Raw genomic sequence first — 18,072 nt, 5'->3', positions numbered from 1 at the left:
TGCAAATAAGTGCATAATCAACATACAAGGTTGTAGGTGTTATAACTGTTTTAGATAATGTGTAGTGATGGTAGAAAGAAAATCAATTTCAATAGCAAAATTGTTACACAAAAATGTGAAAGGAGCATTGTATATTGATGAGGTGTAGTATGTTGTAACATGTCCTTGATCAAAAGAATATGAACTTGTATAAATCGTTAAAATCTTCTAAGAAACCACCTCAATTCCATGGACAAAATCTAAGAATATTATATAGGTTTTAATAAGCCTCTGAATTTTATTAGTTTCTGTCATGTATAAAAGACTTCCCTTCACAAAAGACTTGCTAGGATGCAGCTCATGGAAATGTGTTCCAGAAGCCAAGACCAGGATGCACAATGGCTTCACCTGAGCTACCATGAGCTTCCACACGCTTACTCAACTCATTCACCCATCACACTCCCTGAGAGCCCCCACTGATCATGTGGGCTGGAGAAGGAAAATGAACTCAATAATAACCTTTACTCCCAGCCATCACTCAAACATTTATGAAGAACTTACCCTGTGAGGAACATCTTACTAAGTTTTGAAATACTGGAAGAACATATTTACATTATAGTTTTATGCTTTTCCAAAACAACTATTACCTCATTTTAATCAGCAGTATAGTTTTGTCAAGAACAATAATTTGTACCCATTCTACAGATGATAAAACTAATTCTCAGAGTGATTATGTGAGTCTCAATGTCCTAGAACCATCAAGAGCAAGGGTAGGACTTGATCACAGATCTCACAATGTCAGGAATGGTCCTTTGTCTCTCCTGTGATGCTGTGAACAGCAGGGTCATTGTATTGTGGGAGCAGACAGAGGTTAGAGCACTTACGTTGTCCATATTTTATAACTTCTCCAGCTCTTCAATCCAAGAATCCTTCTGAAGAGGTGGCAGTGCACAACACTAACATTACACTCTCTACAGGTGCACCAGGCACCAAGGAAGGAAGGGGGTAGATACTGAAGCATTTGGAATAACCAGCCAACTAACTGCAAACTCCTTAGCCAGATTTGTTTTATATAAATTTATTTATTTTATTTATTTTTGGCTGCATTGGGTCTTCGTTGCTGCACACGGGCTTTCTCTAGTTGTGGCGAGTGGGGGCTACTCTTCGTTGCGGTGCACGGGCTTCTCATTGCAGTGGCTTCTCTTGTTACGGAGCATGGGCTCTTGGCACGTGGGCTTCAGTAGTTGTAGCACGTGGGCTCAGTAGTTGTGGCTTGCAGGCTCTAGAGCACAGGCTTAGTAGTTGTGGCACACGGGCTTATATGATCTGTGGCATGTGGGATCTTCCCGGACTGGGGCTCAAACCCGTGTCCCCTGCATTGGCAGGTGGATTCCTAACCACTGCGCCACCAGGGAAGCCCCTTTAGCCAGATTTTTAAGGGTTATATTATGTCATATTCTCATTAGAGGATTTTTTCCTCTCTAAATTATTCCAGTTTGTTTTTTTTAGTTGCCCTTGTCACTCATTCAGTTCAAAACATTTTTCAGCTTTCACTTGTACTCCAGAGAGTGGAAAATAATGTGCACAAATCAGAAACAGGTGTCATTTAAAATGTTTGCAATTTAAATGAGTTACATATTTTTGTGGTTTTAAAAAAAGACATGAGGGACTTCCCTGGTGGCACAGTGGTTAAGAATCCACCTGCCAATGCAGGGAATATGGGTTTGATCCCTGGTCCAGGAGGATCCCACATGCTGTGGAGCAACTAAGCCCGTGTGCCACAACTACTGAGCCTGCAGTCTAGAGCCCGAGAGCCACAGCTGCTGAGCCCACGTGCCACAACTACTGAAGCCCGCGCGCCTAGAGCCCATGCTCTGTGACAAGAGAAGCCACCTCAATGAGAAGCCTGCGCACTTCAACAAAGGGTAGCCCCCACTCAACACAACTAGAGAAAGCCTGCATGGAGAAACGAAGACCCAATGCAGCCAAAAATTAATTAATTAATTAATTAATTAATTATTTTAAAAGTTGTCTAAGAAAAGACATGAGAGACAACAATTATGACCTTTAAAGAAGTCTTTACTCTAAAGAATAACTTGGAGTCTTTATAGCTTTAGAAAGTGTTTGAGGCATTTATGAGGAACAAAATGCTACTTTTCATTCACAGATAAATTTTTGAAGCTTTATACATTAGTGATAGAAACGTCAGTAATGAAAGGGATATTAAAGTGACTTTGACATTGAATGAGGACAAAGACTAGTCTAAAGTGGAAGTCACCAGACTGCAAAATGAAAAACAAAAAACATGCCAATCATAATTTGCCCCAGAAGCAGAGAGGAGAAACTAAAAAAATCCATATGCTAATTTTAAGCACCATTAATCTAATTCTAAAACTGTAAGAACGCTACATGTTGGCATTGCATTCGAAATGAGTGTTCTAATCTATCCAAGTTTTTAAGAAGCAATTCATAATGTTTGTCAAGAATCTGAATTACTCTACACCCTCTATAAGACAAATGTTTCAAGTATGCTTATCCTAAATTACTTTTTTAATGTATCCAGAGCACTTGGTTAAATGCATTCATATGTTCTAAAGCTATTATTGTGAAAGTTTTCCAGCTCATCTTGGTATTCTTTTCTTGTAGCAATAATATTTATGTTATGAAATCCCTATACTTTAATTTTTAATCATAATTTTCTCATAATGTTTTATAAAAACCAGACATCACCACACTGTCAGTTAACAGAAGACAATCTGATTTCTCCATCTTTACTAGCTTCTTTTTTTTAAGACCAATGAGTAAAGTGAATGAACAGAGTGACTAGAGTGAATGCCTACAGGATACTTACTCCTGAGGAGATAGCAGTAGACAGAAGACAAAGGAGAGCTACTACCTTCCCCAAAGCTCAAATGCTTTATGAAAGCTCTTCTATAGCAAGTGTACATTATTATGGAGCTAGAGACAAACACTTAGTATATTAGATTCTCATATCTCTGATAGATTTATTTGCAGCCAATGAAAATCTGTGATAAGGTAGCTGTTCTTATTATGCCTGGATGTGTGTCCAGATTCTGACCTCCAATCACCATTTTCATGGACCGTAGAAGCCCACTGGCCTCCATGTTTCTGCATGAGTTCACTCTAAAAATTAAAGCTAAAATGAAATTTGGAGTATGGATGGGAAGGGAATTTTTTTTTATGGAGAGAAAAGAAGATAAGATTAATTGAATTTCTTTCACATTTTCCTAAAGGACTTTTTACTTCATTCTGAGACAATCTCATTTTGTCAAGGAGATGGAGCACTTCTGGCAGATAAAATCATAATTAGAAATTGGTTTGCAGAAACAAAAGGCAAGATTTAACTGAAATAAAACATGTTTCACTCTGTTCCATTCCTGGAGGAAAACTAGTCCTAATATAAAATGAGTAATAGAAAGCACATTATGTCATTATCAGCACATCTAAGTCACTAAAAAGTCAAGTAAGTGATTTACTCCATATCATTCTAGCTTAATATCTTTTGACGTTGTGCAGACTATTGTTAAGTTTAAAGTAACTAATTACATTGTATGTCATTTCCTTAAGAAATGGAATATATTTAGAACCAAATCTAAAAATGCTCATTTTTGACACAGAAATGCAAATGGCAAATAATTTTAAAATTTAACATTTATTCTCCACGATTTATATACTGTCTCTTGGAATATCTTCTCGCCTTTTTTTTATAGTAATATTCCAAGTTATTTACAAGTTCATGAAAGAACTTCACGAATTTAACCCAAGATCAATATAAATACTATCATGCAGATACCAAGTCACTACTATGAAATGACATAATAGTTACACATACCCATTGCTTGTGGCACCAATTCCATGACTGAAGTACATTTGACCGTTAGAACCTCTCTCTCCAAAAAGCTGATTTGGGTCCAATTATACATCAGAATCTATGTTTATTCAAATACTAAAGAAGAAAATGTTACAAGTGGCTCTGTGCAGCCCATTGACTTAAACTTTCTCTAAAATTAGTCTTCATATTTTTTGTTTACCTACTCCAAAAAGAAATTTGAAAACCTTATACTTCACTCATACTTGTAAAAATCAACCTCCAAAGTTTCTTACCATGTTTAAATAGTTACAGAGAATGTGAGTTCTGGCATTGTTATTTGGTGTTTACGTGCTTTCAATGTATTTTCATCAAAACTTTGGAACTGCACACTTAACTCAGTTACTGGAGGATGACCACCATATAATTTAAAAGTGTGTACTCATTGTAAAGCCAACCAGACTGTCAGAAAAATGTCTAAAGTCATTTTTCTGTTCAACTAAAAGTGTTAGTAGGTGTTCCTATGACAGCCAACTCACTTCTGAAATCTAATTTAAAATGGAGAGCTAAGACCATTGGTTTTTAGCCATGATGAAATAAGGCCTGCCACTATCAACATATGCCACCAATTCTCTTACGCTTCCTATGTGCCTGGAAGCATTGTATACCCTGTATCATAAAGAGATTTGCAATTTGTGGAAACATTTTCCTGTAAAGCAGAAGAAGGATGTAAGAGGGAAGAGTTTGGGAAAGGAGAACTCCAGGCCATAGGAAATTCTCAAGCAGATTGATTTTAGGAAGGAGAACTTACTTAGGGAAAATCAAAATCTGAATGGAGAGCAGGACAAGATGGTGGAGTAGATGGATCTTGAGCTCACATCCTCTCACAAGCATAACAAAATCGCAACTAACTGCTCAACAACCATTGATTTAAAAAAAGACTGGAACCTACCAAAAAAGATAGTCTACATCCAAAGACATTAAGAACCCCAATGAGACGGTACAAGGGGCTCACTCACAATATAATCAAACCCCATGACCCCCAGGTGGGCAACCCACAAACTGGAGAACAGTTATATCACAGAAGTTCTCCCACAGGAGTGAGTTCTGAACCCCATGTCAGGCTCCCAGCCTGGGGGTCTGGCATTGGGAGAAGGAGCCCCCAGAGCACTTGATGTTGAAGGCCAGCGGGGCTTGAGTCCAGGAGCTTCACAGGAGTAGGGGAAACAGAGACCCACTCTTGTAGGGTGCATACAAGGTCTTGTGTACACCATGACCCAGGGCAAAAGCAGTGACTTCATTAGGAGCCTGGGCCAGACCTACCTGCTGGTCCTGGAGGATTTCCTGGGGAGGTGGGGGAGCAGCTGTGGCTCACTGTGGGGACAAGGACACCAGTGGCAGAGATACCAGGGGTTATTTATTAGCATGAGCTCCCCTAGAGGCTGCCATCTTGGTACCATGATCTGGCCCCACCCAACAGCCTGTAGGCCCCAGTGCTGGACTCCTCAGGCCAAACAAGCAACAGGGCAGGAACACAGCCCCACACATCAGCAGACAGGCTGCATAAGGACTTCCTGAGTCCACAGCCACCTCTAGACATGCCCTTTGACATGGCCCTACCCACCAGAGGGTCAAGACCCAGCTCCACCCACCAGAAGCAAGAAAACTACAGTCTGGCAGCCTGCAGAACTGAGTCCACAAACACAGATAAGAACCTACCCCAGGACTAGCTGGTCTCTGGCCCTTGGTGACAAGAAGGGAATGTACTTCTGGGACACATAGGACAACCCCTACAGGGAGCCACTTCTCCAAGGTCAAGAAACATAACTAACCTTCCACATACATAAAAATACAAATAGAAATCTAGACAAAATGAGGGGGAGAGGAGTATGTTCCAGACCAAGGAACAAGATAAAACCCCAGAAGAACAACTAAGTGACGTGGAAATAGACAATGTACCTGAGAAAGAGTTCAGAGTAATGATCATAAAGATGATCCAAGAACTCAGGAAAACAATGGATGCACAGAGCAAGAAGTTACAAGAAGTTTTTAACTAAGAGTTAGAAAATATAAAGAACAGCCAAACAGACTTGAATACAATAACTGAAGTGAAAAACACACTAGAAGGAATCAGTAGCAGAATAAGTGAGGCAGAGAATGGATAAGTGAGCTGCAAGACAGAGTGGTGGAAATCACTGCCACATAACAGAATAAAGAAAGAAATGAAAACAAATGAGGATAGTTTAAGAGACCTCTGGGACAACATCAAACGTACCAACATTCACATTGTAGAGGTCCCAGAAGGAGGAGAGAGGGGGAAAGGGCCTGAGGAGATATAAAGAGATAATAGCCAAAAATTTCCTAACATGGGAAAGGAAACAGAAACCCATGTCCAGGAAGTGGAGAGAGTACCATATAGGATCAACCAAAGGAGGAACATGCCAAGGCACATAGTAATCAAACTGACAAAGAGAAAATATTAAAAGCTACAAGGGAAAAGAAACAAGTAACCTCATGGGGGTTCCCTTGTATGTTATCAGCTGATTTTTCAGCAGAAAATCTGGCCAGAAGAGAGTGGTACAATATAAATAAGGTGATGAAAGGGAAAAACCCACAACCTAAGATTCTCTACCCAGCAAGGCTCTCATTCAGATTTTGATGGAGAAATCAAAAGCTTTACAGACAAGCAAAAGCCAAAAGAATTCAGTACCACCAAACCAGCTTTACAACAAATGCTTAGGGAACGTCTCTAGGTGGAAAAGAAAAGGCCACAACTAGAAACAAGAAGATTACAAAATGGGAAAGCTCACTGGTAAAGGCACACCTACAGTAAAGGTGGGAAACCATCCATATTCAGATATGATATCTAACCCAGTAATCGTGAGAGGAGAGTAAAAATGCAGGATACTTGAAGTGCACTTGAAATTAAGAGACCAACAACTTAAAACAATCATGTATATACATAGACAGCTATATGAAAACCTAATGGCAAATGCAAACCAAAAATCTGTAATAGATATACACACACAAACAAACAAAAAAATGGAATCCAAACACAACTTTGAAGATAGTCATCAAATCACAAGAGAAGAGAACAAAAGAGAAAGGGAAGAAAAAACACCTATGAAAACAAATCCAACAGAATTAACAAAATGGCAGTCAGAACATACATATAAATAATTACCTTAAATGTAAATGGATTAAATGCTCTAACCAAAAGACATGTTTACAAACGGATGAATTGATAGAAAAACAAGACTGGTATATATAGAGTCTACAAGAGACCACTTCAGATATAGGGACACATACAGACTGAAAGTGAGGGAATGGAAAAAGGTATTCCATGCAAATGGAAATCAAAAGAAAGCTGCAATAGCAATACTCATATCAGACAAAAGAGACTTTAAAATAAAGACTGCTACAAGAGACAAAGAAGAACACCACGTAATGATCAAGGGATCAATCTAAGAAGAAGAGATAACAATTGTAACTATATTGGGTTGGCCAAAAAGTTCTTTCAGGTTTTTCCTTAAGATGTTACAGAAAACCCCGAACGAACTTTTTGGCCAACCCAATATATGCACCCAACATAGGAGCACCATAATATGTGAGGCAATTATTAACGGACATAAAAGGAGAAATTGACAGTAGCATAGTAATAGCGGGGGACTTTAACCCCATTTATATCAATGGACAGATCATCCAGACAGAAAATCAGTAAGGAAACACAGCGCTAAAGTGACACATTAGACCAGATGGACTTAACTGATGTTTATAGAGCATTCCATCCAAAAGCAGCAGAATACACATTCAAGTTCACATGGAACATACTCCAGGACTGATCACATTCTGGGCCACAAAGCAAGCCTCAGTAAATTTAAGAAAATTGAAATCATAAGCATCTTTTCTGACCACAATGCTATGAGATTAGGAATCAACTACAAGAAAAAAACTGCAAAAAACACAAACACATGGAGGCTAAACAGTATGCTACTAAACAAATGGATCACTGAAGAAATCAAAGAGGAAATCAGAAAATACCAAGAGACAAATGAAAACAAAAACATGATGATCCAAAACCTATGGGACATAGAAAAAGCAATTCTAAGAGAGAAGTTTATAGCTGTACAAGCTTACCTCAGGAAATAAGAAAAGTCTCAAGCAACCTAACCTTACACCTAAGCAATTACAGAAAGAAGAACAAACAAAACCCAAAATTAGTAGAAGTAAAGAAATCATAAAGATCAGAGTAGAAATAAATGAAATAGAGATGAAGAAAACAGTAGAAAATATCAGTAAAACTAAAATCTGGTTCTTAAAAAAAAATGAACCTATGTATATGTATAACTGAATTTCTGTGCTATACACCTGAAACTAACATAACATTGCAAATCACTTATACTCCATAAAATTTTTTAAATAAAATAAAAATAAGTCAAAGTATTAAAGTGAAAATAAAAAATAAAAGCCGGTTCTTTGAAAAGATAAACAAAATTGATAAACCTTTAGACTCATCAAGAAAAAAAGTGAGATGGCCCAAATCAATAAAATCAGAAACGAAAAAGGAGGTGTTACAACTGAAACCACAGAAAAACAAAGGACCATACTAAAAGCAACTATATGCCAATAACATGGACAGCCTAGAAAAAAATGGACAAATTCTTAGGAAGGTACAATCTCCCAAGACTGAATCAAGAAGAAGTAGGAAATATGAACAGAATAATCACAAGTACTGAAATTGAAACTGCTTAAAAAATTTCAGACAAACAAAAGTCCAGGACCAGATGGCTTCACAGGCAAGTTCTATCAAACATTTAGAAAAGAGTTAACACCTATCCTTCTGAAGCTGTTCCAAAAAATTGCAGAGGAAGGAACACTTCCAAACTCATTCTATGAGGCCACCATCACTCTGATACCAAAACCAGACAAAGATACCACAAAAAAAGAAAAAACACAGGCCAATACCACTGATGAACATAGGTGCAAAACTCCTCAAAATACTAGCGAACTAAATCCAACAATACATTAAAAGTATCATACACCATGATCAAGTGGGATTTACCCCAGGGATGCAAGGATTTTTCAATATCCACAAATCAATCAGTGTGATATACCACAGTAACAAATTGAAGAATAAAAACCATATGATCATATCAATAGATGCAGAAAAAGCTTTTGATAAAATTCAACATCCATTTATGATAAAAAAAAAAACAACCTCTCCAGACAGTGGTCATAGAGGGAACCTACCTCAACATCATAAAGGCCATATATGACAAACCCACAACTAAAATTATATTCAATGGTGAAAAGCTAAAAGCATTTCCTCTAAGATCAGGAACAAGACGAGGATATCCACACTCCACTTTTATTCAACATTATTTTGGAAGTCCTAGCCATGTCATTCAGAGAAGAAAAAGAAATAAAAGGAAGCCAGATTGACAAAGAAGAAGTAAAACTGTTACTATTTGCAGATGACATGATACTATACATAGACAATCCTAAAGATGCAACGAAAAAACTACTAGACCTTAATAAATTCAGTAAAATTGCTGGATACAAAATTAATACACTGAAATCTTTTGCATTTCTATACACTAACAATGAAAGATCAGAAAGAGAAATTAAGGAAACAATTCCATTCACCATTGCATCAAAAAGAATAAAATACCTAGGAATAAGCCTACCTAAGGAAAAAAAAAAAAAACTTACCTAAGGAGACAAAAGACCTATACTCTGAAAATTATAAGATGCTGATGAAAGAAATCAAAGAAAACAAACAGATGGAAAGATATACCATGTTCTTGGATTGGAACAATCAATACTGTCAACATGACTATACTACCCAAGGCAAACTGCAGATTTAATGCAGTCCCTATCAAATTACCAATGGCATTTTTCACAGAACCAGAAAAAATAATTCTAAAATTTATATGGAAACACATAAGACCGCAAATAGCCAAAGCAATCTTGAGACAGAAAAACAGCTGGAGGAATCAGACTCCCCTACTTCAGACTATACTACGAAGCTACAGTAATCAAAACAGTATGGTACTGGCACAAAAACAAACATAGATCAATGGAAAAGGATAGAAAGCCAAGAAAAAAACCCACACACCTATGGTCAAGTAATCTACAACAAAGGAGTCAAGACTATACAATAGAGGAAAGACAGCCTGTTCAATAAGTGATGCTGGGAAAACTGGACAGCTACGTGTAAGAGAATGAAATTAGAACATTCTCTAACACCATGCACAAAAATAAACTCAGAATGGGTTAAAGACCTAAATATAAAGCCAGATACTACAAGACTCCTAAAGGAAAACAGAGGCAGGATACTCTTTGACATACATCATAGCAATATCTTTTTGAATCTGTCTCTTGAGTAATGGAAATAAAAATAAAATTAAATAAATAAAATAAAGTAGAAACAAATGGGACCTCATTAAACTTAAAAGCTTTTAGAAACAGTCAGCTCTACCCACCACCAGAGTCTCCCATCAAGCTTCTTAGATAGCTTCAACCACCAGAGGACAGAGAGCAGAAGTAAGAAAAACTACAGTCCTGCAGCCTGTGGAACAAAAACCACATTCACAGAAAGATAGACAAGATGAAAAGGCAGAGGGCTATACACCAGATGAAGGAACAAGATAAAACCCCAGAAAAACAACTAAATGAAGTGGAGATAGGCAACCTTCCAGAAAAAGAATTCAGAATAATGATAGTGAAGATGATCCAGGACCTCGGAATAAGAATGGAGGCAAAGACCGAGAAGATGCAAGAAATGTTTCACAAAGACCTAGAAGAATTAAAGAACAAACAAACAGAGATGAACAATACAATAACTGAAACGAAAACTACACTAGAAGGAATCAATAGCAGAATAACTGAGGCAGAAGAACGGATAGGTGACCTGGAAGACAGAATGGTGGAATTCACTGCTGCGGAACAGACTAAAGAGAAAAGAATGAAAAGAACTGAAGACAGCCTAAGAGACCTCTGGGACAACATTAAACACAACCACATTTGCATTATAGGGGTCCCAGAAGGAGAAGAGAGAGAGAAAGGACCCGAGAAAATATTTGAAGAGATTATAGTCGAAAATTTCCCTAACATGGGAAAGGAAATAGCCACCCAAGTCCAGGAAGCACAGAGAGTCCCATAGAGCATAAACCCAAGGAGAAACACTCCGAGACACATAGTAATCAAATTGGCAAAAGTTAAAGACAAAGAAAAATTAGTGAAAGCAGCAAGGGAAAAACGACAAGTAACATACAAGAGAACTCCCATAAAGTTAACAGCTGATTTCTCAGCAGAAACACTGCAAGCCAGAAGGGAGTGGCATGATATACTTAAAGTGATGAAAGGGAAGAACCTACAACCAAGATTACTCTACCTGGTAAGGATCTTATTTAGATTTGATGGAGAAATCAAAAGCTTTACAGAGAAACAAAAGCTAAGAGAATTCAGCACCACCAAACCAGCTCTAGAACAAATGCTAAAGGAACTTCTCTAAGTGGGAAACACAAGAGAAGAAAAGGACCTACAAAAACAAACCCAAAACAATTAAGAAAATGGTCATAGGAACATACATATCGATAATTACCTTAAACATGAATGGATTAAATACTCCAACCAAAAGATACAGGCTTGCTGAATGGATACAAAAACAAGATCCATATATATGCTGTCTACAAGAGACCCACTTCAGACCTAGGGACACATACAGACTGAAAGTGAGGGGATGGAAAAAGATATTCCATGCAAATGGAAATCAAAAGAAAGCTGGAGTAGCTATACTCATATCACATAAAATAGACTTTAAAATAAAGAATGTTACAAGGAACAAGGAAGGACACTACATAATGATCAAGGGATCAATCCAAGAAGATATAACAATTATAAATATATAGGCACCCAACATAGGAGCACCTCAATACATAAGGCAACTGCTAACAGCTCTAAAAGAGGAAATCGACTGTAACACAATAATAGTGGGGGACTTTAACACCTTACTTACACCAATGGACAGATCATCCAAAATGAAAATAAATAAGGAAACAGAAGCTTTAAATGACACAATAGACCAGATAGATTTAATTGATATTTATAGGACATTCCATCCAAAAACAGCAGATTACACTTTCTTCTCAAGTGCGCACGGAACATTCTCCAGGATAGATCACATCTTGGGTTAGAAATCAAGCCTCAGTAAATTTAAGAAAATTGAACTCATATCAAGCATCTTTTCTGACCACAACGCTATGAGATTAGAAATCAATTACAGGGAAAAAAACGTGAAAAGCACAAACACATGGAGGCTAAACAATACGTTACTAAAAAACCAAGAGATCACTGAAGAAATCAAAGAGGAAATCAAAAAATACCTAGAGACAAATGACAATGAAAACACGACAATCCAAAACCTATGGGATGCAGCAAAAGCAGTTCTAAGAGGGAAGTTTATAGCTATACAAGCCTACCTAAAGAAACAAGAAAAATCTCTAGTAAACAATCTAACCTTACACCTAAAGGAACTAGAGAAAGAAGAACAAACAAAACCCAAAGTTAGCAGAAGGAAAGAAATCATCAAGATCAGAGTGGAAATAGATGAAATAGAAACAAAGAAAACAATAGCAAAGATCAATAAAACTAAAAGCTGGTTCTTTGAGAAGATAAACAAAATTGATAAACCATTAGCCAGACTCATCAAGAAAAAGAGGGAGAGGACTCAAATCAACATAATTAGAAATGAAAAAGGAGAAGTTACAACAGACACCGCAGAAATACAAAGCATCCTAAGAGACTACTACAAGCAACTCTATGCCAATAAAATGGACAACCTGGAAGAAATGGACAAATTCTTAGAAAGGTATAACCTTCCAAGACTGAACCAGGAAGTAACAGAAAATATGAACAGACCAATCACAAGTAATGAAATTGAAACTGTGATTAAAAATCTTCCAACAAACAAAAGTCCAGGTCCAGATGGCTTCACAGGCGAATTCTATCAAACATTTAGAGAAGAGCTAAGACCTATCCTTCTCAAACTCTTCCAAAAAATTGCAGAGGAAGGAACACTCTCAAACTCATTCTATGAGGCCACCATCACCCTGACACCTAAACCAGACAAAGATAATACAAAAAAAGAAAATTACAGACCAATATCACTGATGAATATAGATGCAAAACTCCTCAACAAAATACTAGCAAACAGAATCCAACAACACATTAAAAGGATCATACACCACGATCAAGTGGGATTTATCCCAGGGATGCAAGAATTCTTCAATATACGCAAATCAATCAATATGATATACCATATTAACAAATTGAAGAATAAAAGCCATATGATCATCTTAATAGATGCAGAAAAAGCTTTTGACAAAATTCAACACCAATTTATGATAAAAACTCTCCAGAGAGTGGGCATAGAGGGAACCTACCTCAACATAATAAAGGCCATATATGACAAACCCACAGCAAACATCATTCTCAATGGTGAAACACTGAAAGCATTTCCTCTAAGATCAGGAACGAGACAAGGATGTCCACTCTCACCACTATTATTCAACACAGTTTGGGAAGTCCTAGCCATGGCAGTCAGAGAAGAAAAAGAAATAAAAGGAATACAAATTGGAAAAGAAGTAGAATTGTCACTGTTTGCAGATGACATGATACTATACATAGAGAATCCTAAAAATGCCACCAGACAACTACTAGAGCTAATCAATGAATTTGGTAAAGTTGCAGGACACAAAATGAATGCATAGAAATCTCTTGCATTCCTATACACTAATGATGAAAAATCTGAAAGAGAAATTATGGAAACACTCCCATTTACCATTGCAACAAAAGGAATAAAATACCTAGGAATAAACCTACCTAGGGAGACAAAAGACCTGTATGCAGAAAACTATAAGACACTGATGAAAGCAATTAAAGATGATACCAACAGATGGAGAGATATACCATGTTCTTGGATTAGAAGAATCAATATTGTGAAAATGACTATACTACCCAAAGCAATCTACAGATTCAATGCAATCCCTATCAAATTACCAATGGCATTTTTTACGGAACTATAACAAATCATCTTAAAATTTGTATGGAGACACAAAAGATCCTGAAGAGCCAAAGCAGTCTTGAGGGAAAAAAACAGAGCTGGAGGAATCAGACTCCCTGACTTCAGACTATACTACAAAGCTACAGTAATGAAGACAATATGGTACTGGCACAAAAACAGAAACATAGATCAATGGAACAGGATAGAAAGCCCAGAGATAAACCCACGCACCTATGGTTAACTAATCTATGACAAAGGAGGCAAAGATATACAATGGAGAAAAGACAGTCTCTTCAATAAGTGGTGCTCGGAAAACTGGACAGCTACATGTAAAAGAATGAAATTAGAACACTCCCTAACACCATACACAAAAATAAACTCAAAATGGATTAGAGACCTAAATGTAAGACTGAACACTATCAAACTCTTAGAGGAAAACATAGGAAGAACACTCTTTGACAAAAATCACAGCAAGATCTTTTTTGATCCACCTCCTAGGGTAATGGAAATAAAAACAAAAATAAACAAATGGGACCTAATGAAACTTCAAAGCTTTTGCACAGCAAAGGGAACCATAAATAAGATGAAAAGACAACCATCAGAATGGGAGAAAATATTTGCAAACGAATCAACGGACAAAGGATTAATCTGCAAAATATATAAACAGCTCATTCAGCTCAATTTTAAAGAAACAAACAACCCAATCCAAAAATGGGCAGAAGACCTAAATAGACATTTCTCCAAAGAAGACATACAGATGGCCACGAAGCACATGAAAAGATGCTTAACATCACTAATTATTAGAGAAATGCAAATCAAAACTACAATGAGGTATCACCTCACACCAGTTAGAATGGGCATCATCAGAAAATGTATAAACAACAAATGCTGGAGAGGGTGTGGAGAAAAGGGAACCCTCTTGCACTGTTGGTGGTGTGCTGAATTGGGCAATTGGGATTGACATGTATACACTGATGTGTATAAAATTGATGACTGATTAAAAAAAAAACTTAAAATCTTTTGCAGAGCAAAGGAAACCATAAACAAAATGAAAAGACAACCTACAAAATGGGAGAAAATATTTGTGAATGCTGCTACTGAGAGGGATTAATCTCCAAAACATACAAACAGCTCATACAGCTCATGACCAAAAAAAACAACCCAATCAAAAAATGGGCAGAAGCTCTAATTAGACATTTTTCCAAAGAAGACATACAGATGGCCAAAAGGCACATGAAAAGATGCTCATGCCTAATGATGAGAGAAATGCAAATCAAAACTACAATGAGGTATCATCTCACACTGATCAGAATGGACCTCATCAAAAAGTCTAGAAATAATAAATGCTGGAGAGGGTGTGGATAAAACAGAACCCTTCTACACTGTTGGTTGGAATGTACATTGATACAGCCACTATGGAGAACAGCACGGAGGTACCTTAAGAAGCTAAAAGTAGAGCTACCGTATGATCCTGCTACTTTACTCCTGGGCATATATCCAGAGGAAACCATAATTCGAAAATATACATGCACCCCAATGTTCAGTGCAGCACTATTTACAATAGCCAAGATATGGAAGCAATCTAAATGTCCATCGACAGAGGAATGGATAAGGACAATGTGGTATATATATACAATGGAATGTTACTCAGCCATAAAAAGAATGAAATGATGCCATTTGCAACAACATAGATGGACTAGAGATTATCATACTAAATGAAGTCAGAGAATGACAAATATCATATGATATCACTTATATGTGGAATCTAAAAAAAAAAAATTGAACTTCTATACAAAACAGAAATAGACTAATAGACATAGAAAACAAACTTATGGTTACCAAAGGGGAAAAGGGGGAAGGGCTAAATTAGGAGTTTGGGATTAACATATACACACTACTATATATAAAATAGATAACCAGCAAGGACCTACTATATAGCACAGGGAATTATACTCAACATTTTGTAATAACCTATAAGGGAGAAGAATCTGAAAAAGAATATATATACATATATATATATGTATGTATAACTGAATCACTTTGCTGTACATCTGAAACTAACACAACATTGTAAATCAACTGTACTTTACTAAAAAAAATTTTTTAAATCTGAATGGAAATTGATTCCCAAAATATTTGCCTGCTCTCATACTGCTGGGAATTTTCATGCACTACCAGGGGAACACAGATAGCACAGTTTGAAACTATTGCTCTAAAATATGATTCTTAACTTTGGGGTCTCAATCCTTTAAATTGTGTTGAACTCTATGATAAATTTTCTGGAAGGAGGGTCCAGTCTCAGCCTTGCTTTATCTCTCTTGCTTACTCATGCATGTGTACCTACACACTCACGCACAGAAACATTTTCATTCACAGATCTCCTGATGCTCAAATATGGACCTCAAGTTAAGAATCATGGCTTAAAAACACTGATTTTCAGAAAGCTCAAAAATAAGTTTCTTTTAGCTTCATCTTGATGCTTCTTAATTTTGGTGATTTAAGAGTGTTTTTATTTAACAACTTTGTATAGAAAACAACAAAATAAAGAGCATTTCATTTGCATGTCCCCCCAGTATCCTAGGGAGAGATACTTTAGGGAAAGCATCCCACCTATAACAACTGAGGCTGGCTTCTACACAGTTCAGATTTGATCAAACTTGGATTATGGTTCTTGATTCTGTTTTTTTTTTTTTTCTTTATTCCATCTCTCTCCACAAGATCTGAATGACCTGTACAGTCTCCCCTAAATTTATAACTTCTTTAATTTCCACTACCCTGCTTCCGACTCAACAATTTGAACTTACAAAAGAAAATACTAGGGAAGGATCAAGGATCACTCATGTTTTAAAGAGATTCTTCACTTTACAGAAAGGTTCACAAGTGTCCTTTAAATTTTTAGCTTGTTTTTAGTGAACTTAAAGTATTATTGGCTTTACAAAACTCAAATGCATTCTGTTTCCTAAATATAAAGAACAGGTTTCTTAATAGCTTCCCTTCTACTTTTATAGCTCGTATTTTTCAATGTCTTTTCACGTATGTTTAAAAAAAACTTAGAGCAGTCTGGGAAATAGCACACCAGGAATCAGGATCCCCACTTGGTGGGTGAAGAAGCTTAAGTGCAGCTACCAGGTTCATTCATGGTGAGGAGAGAGCTAGCCCTCAACGTTCCAGTCCGGTATCCACAATGCCTGCCCTGATGGCGTGTTCTGACCCGAGTTGCTGATGCTGCATGTTCCTTGTGCTATCGTAGATGTTGATGAGTGTCTGGAGCAGAATGTGCACTGTGGGCCGAATCGCATGTGCTTCAATATGAGGGGAAGTTACCAGTGCATCCAGACGCCCTGTCCGCCCGACTACCAACGGGATCCTGTGTCAGGGTATGTCTTGCCTTCTCTTCCCAGACATGCTTTTGAACATCCTTCTTCCTCTCTCTCCTTGACCAACAACCCCTGTCTGCAGTCATGTTTCACTCACAGGACGTCAATAGCCCCCCAGGGGACAGAGAGTGACGGTGTGTTTCTTCTTCAGTGAACTGGCAAAAAAATGAGCTCATCCTGCAGCAGCCACTGCAGCTGAAACCATCACTTTGAGCTGCAGGGTTTCTTGGAGCAAGTCTCCCCAGCATGTAATTCACCAGGCAACATCTAGAATTCCGCCTCAGCAGGAAGCATTTTATAGGGTGATAGAGCCTGCTTTTCTTTGAAATTGTCTCATTTCCGTTGGTGTTGCCTCAGGGTTTTCAGGGCTCTCAGCCGTTAGAGCGCTCCAAGAAGTATCACGGCTGTTACGGTGATGAGTCAACATGACTCCATGAGAGCGTGGAGGAGAGCAAAGATGAGTCAGTGGTCTGTCCATTCACAACTCATCTTGCTTACGTATCCTGCTGTCTGAAACACTGTCTTTTCTGGGTTCTGAATAAACCACTCTTCTATTTTCTCCCTCCCCTTACAGAAATGTTGTATTCTGTTTAGGTACCAAGTTAGTGGGGTGCTTGGAAAATGAGATAATGGCCATCATGAATAGGATCCACTAATAAGGTGGTTCTGAAACCAAATGCTGGTTGGATCTCACACTTTGTTTTCCTCACAGCGGTGACTACCATGTTACTGTAACATGGTCAAGTGCGGACTGGCCAGGATCCATCAAAAACCTATTTGTAATCTGTCTGAGGGTAATAGGAAGGAAAGGGAAAAAATTA

General features: G+C 37.5%; 1 protein-coding gene and 1 long non-coding RNA gene across 7 annotated transcripts in view; one reads left to right on the top strand and one right to left on the bottom strand.

Moving 5' to 3' along the window:
* HMCN1 (hemicentin 1) overlaps nt 1-18,072 on the top strand; it is a 507,647-nt gene that overhangs the window by 487,156 nt on the left and 2,419 nt on the right. For all 6 annotated transcript variants that reach the window (XM_082472452.1, XM_082472453.1, XM_082472451.1 and 3 more), the window contains one exon: nt 17,125-17,251. In XM_082472452.1, the coding sequence (XP_082328578.1) occupies nt 17,125-17,251 (127 nt within the window). The remainder of the gene's footprint in view (nt 1-17,124; nt 17,252-18,072) is intronic.
* LOC309666507 overlaps nt 1,041-18,072 on the bottom strand; it is a 65,389-nt gene continuing 48,357 nt past the window's right edge. The window contains exon 2 of the long non-coding RNA XR_014267128.1: nt 1,041-10,721. This is a non-coding gene — a long non-coding RNA (uncharacterized lncRNA). The remainder of the gene's footprint in view (nt 10,722-18,072) is intronic.

The sequence above is a fragment of the Balaenoptera physalus genome, assembly GCF_965194825.1.
Source record: "Balaenoptera physalus genome assembly, chromosome: 1".
NCBI lineage: Eukaryota > Metazoa > Chordata > Mammalia > Artiodactyla > Balaenopteridae > Balaenoptera > Balaenoptera physalus.
Note: the sequence above shows the minus strand (reverse complement) of the source record. Positions and strands in the feature narration are given on the sequence as shown.